The sequence below is a fragment of the Merops nubicus genome, unplaced genomic scaffold (genome assembly GCF_000691845.1).
Source record: "Merops nubicus isolate BGI_N331 unplaced genomic scaffold, ASM69184v1 scaffold28834, whole genome shotgun sequence".
In the NCBI taxonomy this organism is placed as follows: Eukaryota; Metazoa; Chordata; class Aves; order Coraciiformes; family Meropidae; genus Merops; species Merops nubicus.
In genome coordinates, this window is record NW_008606704.1 from 998 (window position 1) to 7734 (window position 6737).

A 6737-nucleotide genomic window follows, 5' to 3' on the forward strand; every position below is an offset into this window, starting at 1 on the left:
ATCCTTACTGGCATCACAACGTCATATAAAAACGTTTAAGAAATATTATACAAGTGAAGTCAAGCTATTTAATTGTCCTGTATTCTTATTTTTCAAGCAGAACACTATTTTAATAATCATTCTGTTCTCTTTTCACTTTAATTCAGCAAAAAATCCTGTAATTTTAATGCAGATGTATCAGTCAAAAACTCATTTAAATGGGAGGTAAAATTATACCAATTTTATTCTGAGATTCCCAACTTCCTGAGCTACTGAAACAATCACATCAAAATTAAGCAAGTTTTAAGAATTTTACCTATACTTCTGATGTAGCAAGGCAACTTTCTGTGTCGCTTCTTCCAGTATTTTTTCTTCTTGTAGCCAACCCTTAAGGTAAGACAGCATTTATAGAATGAAATACAAAAAATTCTACAAAATTAAATGGTTAAAGTTTCTTTACATAAGCAAATCCATCCTCCAGTCTAGGCTTGGAGATTAGATGCTGTAATATACATACAAGTATTGTTTTGAAGCGTTTTTACTCACTTTCCCATCGCTATCCCAACCTTCTTTTCAGAGTAATATACAAGAAAATTGAAAAGGTCTTGCAACACTTTTGCTTCTGTGTAATATAAGGTACCATATCTCAGTCCAGTCTCAAAGAAAATCTTTACTGAATTTGATAATCTAGTGAGCAGTAAGCTAAATGGATCATGGAATCTTTACTGATTTGCATTTACCAATCTAACGCAAGATTTAAATTTATCAATTTAAGAATTTACTAATTTAAAGTAAGTACTTACCACTGGAAACAAAGCAAATCTTTGCAGAAACTCCTGAGATTCATACTGATCATAGTCTCCAAAATCAGCTAAAAAATACAAATGTTTGAATAAAAAAAAAAATTCTAACAAAACAATTCCATACAAGACTAATTGCAGCAGGATCTCCCAAGTAGCAAATCTCCATCCTATTGAACTACAATCTGAAAATAAAACAATGTAACAAATTAATCAGTAATGTTTAAGAAGAGGAAAATTAAAACACATTCCACTTTTTTACCTTGTTCAGAAAAATTGCTAATGCTCTTTGTGGATAGGAAAGAAGAAATGTTAACCAGAATGTTGCTCCGGGTTCCTTAGTTCCTTGGAGTTTTATCCGTCTAGTTTTTTGATGATAATACGGTTGAGGTTGGACAGGGCCTCTGGAGATCAAGCCCTAAGCAGGCTCAGCTACAGCAGACTGACTCAGAGCTTTCTCTGGTCTAGTTTTGGATGCAGAGGATGGAGACTTTACCTTTACAGCTTCTCTGGGCAACCTGTTGCACCATCTCACCACTCTCACAACAGAAAACTCTTACTGTATTTAGATGAAATTTCCAGTATTTTGATTTGTACCCCATGCCTAAGATGAGTCTGGCTCCATGTTCTTTACTCCCTCCTGTCAGATACTTAACTACTTGCAGTAATAGCTTTGGCAGACTGCTCTACCTTGCAGCTGGACTCAAGCACTGCACGGAAGCAGCTGGAGCACCCTTCCCTTCCACTCCCAAGCCTTCTACAGCTCCCTGCACCGACACATGCAGAAAGCGGGACGTAGAAGTCTTCACAGACTCAGGGGCATGCACAGAAGGCACTTCACAACAGTTTTCGTTTTAGTAACAGTTTTGTTTCTACATCATGCCATAGGGCATCTCAAGGAATTTGCCTCTTTTTCTGTTTCCAGAAAAAAAATATTCAGCAGTTCAGAAAGAGAAATAAAATGGCTTCAACTGGAAAAATTAGGTACCAGTCCCACAGGAGAAACTGTGGAACCTGCATGGAACAGCTGCTCCCAAAAAATATAAACACAATCACCAAATATACTGATCCTATTTACATTAACACCGATTCTCATCTGTAACAGTATAACTTTAGATACATTTAGGAATCCAGTTTGTATTAACCATTAACAATGAATATGCAAGTTATTTATGATGAAAGAGGAAAACTTGTAACACGCTACACCAACATGGCACTTAAGATAAAGCAGTGTTAGAATTAGCCTACTGTAATTATTTCAAATACAGATCATTCTTGAAACCAGTTCACTCAAAAGAGCAAACAACTGCTTCTGTTTGCTCACCAGCTAAAATTAATTAACCTACATGGTATAAGCTACTTCAGCCATCGAAGCACATGAATTTAGAACCTGCGTTTTTTTTCTGAGTTGTTTTTTCGCTGTGTTATCAACACATACAGTTTCTGTCTTATACAGGACTGAAAAAGGAATGTGAAGGCTAAAAGGATAAATATTTTCCTTCTGGAGAGAGGATTATATTGAAAGATTTCTATAAACAACAAGGTGAGCAGAGAGACATTTACACTGGCCAAAGATATGAAAGTAACAAAGCAAGATATTGTCAATGGAAGACCACTAAACTCTGGCTTGGATTAAATAGATTCACTGTTATATAAACAAGGCACTGACATAATTCACTCTGGTAACCACATTTTCAAAAAACCTAGGCATCATCTTTAATGTGATACTACCATCACATACAATTTAAAAAAGCAACCAAACAAAACCCCCCAAAAAACACCAAACACTTAAGTTTTATGTACTGCCAATGATTTTACGTCCCTTTCAATTTTGGCAGATAACAATTTCTGTTAGATATACTGGAGTGATATTCACCATGAAGCAACATATAAACACGATAACCAAAGCTATTGCCATTAAAAACTTTTATTTTGAGAGACTGAAGACCAAACAAACAAGTTAGCAGAAAACACCAGACATATCAGTGCAGACTTAGGACTGGTGGTTCTCTGAAGTGTACTCCATCCCAGCTGACCCCAGTTAGGAAAAATCAAGCAGTAGGTATCACAGAAATGGATCTTCAGGAGCAATTTGAATATAGGAATAACATACTTGCATTCTAACTTGAAATAATCTTAGGTGTTGTAATGGTTTGAAACCTGCTGCTCCTGGTGGGAGGAGATCTGAAATATAAAACCAGGAGCAAGCCTGAATGAAAGGGGCGCACACCTGTTCTATTCCCACTCCCCTCTTCCTGTCCTCGGCACTTCCTGCTGGGACCTATAAAAGGGGCGAGAAGACACGCCTTGCTCTCTCTTGCTCTTTTGCTCTTCTCCCCGGACACACCCTGCTGCTGCTCTTTGTGGTTCCCTGTGCTGCACGTGGCCGTGGCCATCTTGAAGATCTGGGCCTGATCTACAGACTCTTCCCTGCCTCCATCTACATCCAAGGATTGTGCATCCAGCTTCAATCCACCTCAATCCAACGAGATCCAGCACTGGGGAGCCTCAGCACAGCATTTGGGTTTTGTATATTTGGAAGTTTAATCTTCCTTGCTCTGTTGTTATTATAATCCCTTTACCCTGTTAAACCCCTACCCTTCTTCTTTTCTGTACCCTGTTAAACCCCTACCCTTCTTCCTTTCTGTACCCTGTTAAACCTCTACCCTTTTTCCTTTCTGTTCCCTGTTAAATAATATATTTCATTTTGTTAACTTTCAATCAATGCAAAGCTTTCATTACCCCTGCCTTCATTTAGTTACCTCTCTACCTGGGAGAACTAAGAGATAAGGGAGGTGGGACACAATTCTGCCTTCTAACCGGGACAGGTGTTAGTATATTTAGAGGAAAAATTGGAAATACAACTACTACTGTACATTGAAATTTGCTTATTTATTAAATCACATCTCTTTCGTGTTACCATGTCAGAATAGAGTCTTCATTAACAAAAACAGATGAAAGGTCTGTTGGTGTAAGCAGATGACTAAAGCATCTGCTCCCAAAGAAATTCTGATGTCCAGTTCAAACCCAACTCCTGAAAATACATGTCAGATGCCCCAGCTACACCTCCCAGGACTGCAGAGAAATACCAGCAAGCTCATGGCCACTGTTCTCCCTGCTCAGCCCATATGAAGAAGTTCTAAGGAACATGCCTTTCATGACTTACTGAATTGGGTCTTCCAGCAATAAACAGAAAACGTGCAATAGAGAAATATATCAGTTTCTGATGCTACATGAGCTAATTATCACAGTTGCCTTACTTACCCTGAACAGCTAAACCAGCCAGATGTATTCCTTGTTCCAGTGTGCAAGGAATGTTGCCCTCCAAGATATCTTTCTTTAATTGCAAATAATACTGATACCTACATGGGGAAAAAAAAGAAAAAACTAACATGGGCTTCTTAATTTAAAGAGAGTGCAGATGAATATGCCTGCATTTCCTATTCGTCTCTGCCTTCCCCAGTTTGTGTGGAGGGTAGTCTTCCTCATCATTCAGACCCACTATTTCATAGTCTTTGTTAACTCCTCCCTTAGCTTTCACATATCATTGCAGAACCAAGTACTGCTACTTCTTAAAACAAAGAATCTCCATGATTTCTATGAACTACCTTACCCTCATAATGTTCTTATTTTTACCTCTTCCTTAATATTCTTACCTCCTCTTTACAACGTTCAGTACAATGCTCCTGTATTGCTACATTCTCTTCCAATAGAGCTGACCTTGCACATCCTTTCGATCACAAAGTGACTTTCATTTCTGTGTTACAACTTGAGGACACTTTGTTCTCACTTTCATGGCCCTATTTTTTCCCTTTAATCTGACCTTTTGTCCACGATCTGAACCATTACTTTCTTGAATTCTCCTGCCTTTCAGTCATCCACAAACCACCTTCTCTTGAGCCTCAAACATCTCAAAACTCAAAAACATGCTTACAGCTCCACAAACTTTGCCAAGAATATTTGCCTTCTGTAAGTCTAGATATAAAAGCTTATTCTTAACTTCCTCATATGTTAACTCTTGCAAAGTAAGGTTTTAATAATGAGAATGTGGAAGCGTGTGCTGCAATTCATTCAGGGATTAGGAAGGTGAGGCAAACTCCACACAAATTTTCATCATGCTAAAAGATGGCTCTTTTCCCTCACTATTTAACAGCCTGTTAGATACCGTAACGTTTTACCAATACCATTTAGACTCTTCTTGATCCTACTACAAAAAAGCATTGTGCCATATGACAGTAAATAACATCCTTATACCACACACAACAGAACAGTGGGACTAAACCCAGGCCTTAAAAAAAAGGAAAGGGAAAAAGTCATAGCATATCAAGGCATTTGGGGAAATAAATCTTCCTAGTCAAGCAGCAGAATGTAAGCTCTTTCCATAGAACTGCTCTTAGAAGTAAACATACAGGCGGGTCTTGACACTGTCTCATGATAGTGCAAATGCCATCCCTTTTTTTATGACATTTTTGTTTCCTGGTATACATTAAAAATATAATTTGCTTAAATACACTCAATCTCATTTATATTGAAAAAGCAAGAAAAAATCCACAGATTTCTGAAACTAATACAGCCTCTCACCATTGTACATCAAAGCAAGTACCATCCTCTAGGACTTAAGTATTAGGCTGGCAGATAAATTCTACAGAGCAGCAACTGCAAAATTGTTGTTAAGGGTTCAGCATAAACATCATATTCTTTAAATAAATGCCAGAGAAGAACAGTCAACGTTTTTCAGGCAATTTATCTATTGAACGCAACACTGTGACATTTATTTCACTCTAATGCATCGTCATACACCAACCAGCACAGAATCTGAACAGAAGACTTTTTTTTCAAAAAGACTATTAGAACTACTTTTTAAGCCAGCAAAATTGCTGAGAAAAAGCTCAAAACTTCAAAAAGAAAATAATCTTACAGAAATTACAAGTAAAACAAAAAGTAAAGCTGCCAGACATTGAGCAATTACAGCACTAGTGTCTGCAGCAAGAAGCTTATCTCCTTGAAAAACTTTCACACCACAATTAGTGGGAAAGGTCTCTGGCAAGGTATTTTAGCACTGGAGTATACAAAGGCAGTTTAATGTAACAACTGAAAAAATTATACCCTAAAGGATCTCTGAGTGATCAGCTGGTTCAACTGGCCACTCAAAGCAGGGCGAAATTTAAGTTACTAGCTTAAACAGGTTAATTAATGTAATCACATATTTCTGAAATAACAAATACATGTTTGTTATCCAGGTTTTGTACTCCTTTAGCTGATAAAAGTAATAATTATGTCAGAACAACTATTCACATTAAGACACTAGAAGCCAACGTACAGGTTCATAGGAATAACAGGTCATTATATATGCGCTCAACTTTACTTTTCCTGTGCAGTCAGCACCTTTTTTGTGATGTTCCCTAGATTCACAGTAGAAAGGGGTATATGGTACTAAAGCTAACATCCATCTTCATTGCCCAGTGATACACAAAAAAAAAAAAAAAGTCACAAGCTGAAGGTTATCCTGTAGTTTGCCAACACATTGTACTGAAAGTACAGAAAGTACTGAAAGCAAAATAAATGAAAGCATAGCTCAATAAAATCTGTATGTGCTTTTGTGCAGGATGGACATCCCCGAATGCAACATGTGGCTCTTGGAAACAAAAAAGAGAGACAAACATGAAGGGACTAAAACAATTAAAAGTCTGACCATGCAAGTATGCCTATTACTGAAAACAGGTTTGAATAGAATCCTAAGATCACCAAAAAGTTAGTTGTTTGCTTAGTTTATCACATATTTGGAATATTCAAAAGGCAAATAAATACACAGTTTGAACATAAATTCTGTCTAAAGTGATGATTTTCATTTCTATAGAGATGAGTGAGCAGACAATTTTTAACTAAACCATACATATCAGAATACTGAAAGCAAAATTACAGACACATGTATGAAGTCTACCTGGTAATTTCCTGCTG

The 6737-nt window shown here is 37.2% G+C and overlaps 1 protein-coding gene and 1 long non-coding RNA gene across 2 annotated transcripts in view; both read right to left on the reverse strand.

Moving 5' to 3' along the window:
• Nucleotides 1–339: 339 nt before the first annotated feature.
• On the reverse strand, nucleotides 340–4141 carry LOC103772414. Its single transcript, XR_608155.1, has 3 exons — nucleotides 4044–4141; nucleotides 783–850; nucleotides 340–366 (listed from the first exon to the last, which is right to left on the reverse strand). It is a non-coding gene; the product is annotated as an uncharacterized LOC103772414 (long non-coding RNA).
• Nucleotides 4142–6354: 2213 nt separating this feature from the next.
• LOC103772415 (tyrosine-protein phosphatase non-receptor type 21-like) overlaps nucleotides 6355–6737 on the reverse strand; it is a 10737-nt gene continuing 10354 nt past the window's right edge. The window contains exon 3 of the mRNA XM_008939746.1: nucleotides 6355–6414. Within this exon, the coding sequence (XP_008937994.1) occupies nucleotides 6355–6414 (60 nt within the window). The remainder of the gene's footprint in view (nucleotides 6415–6737) is intronic.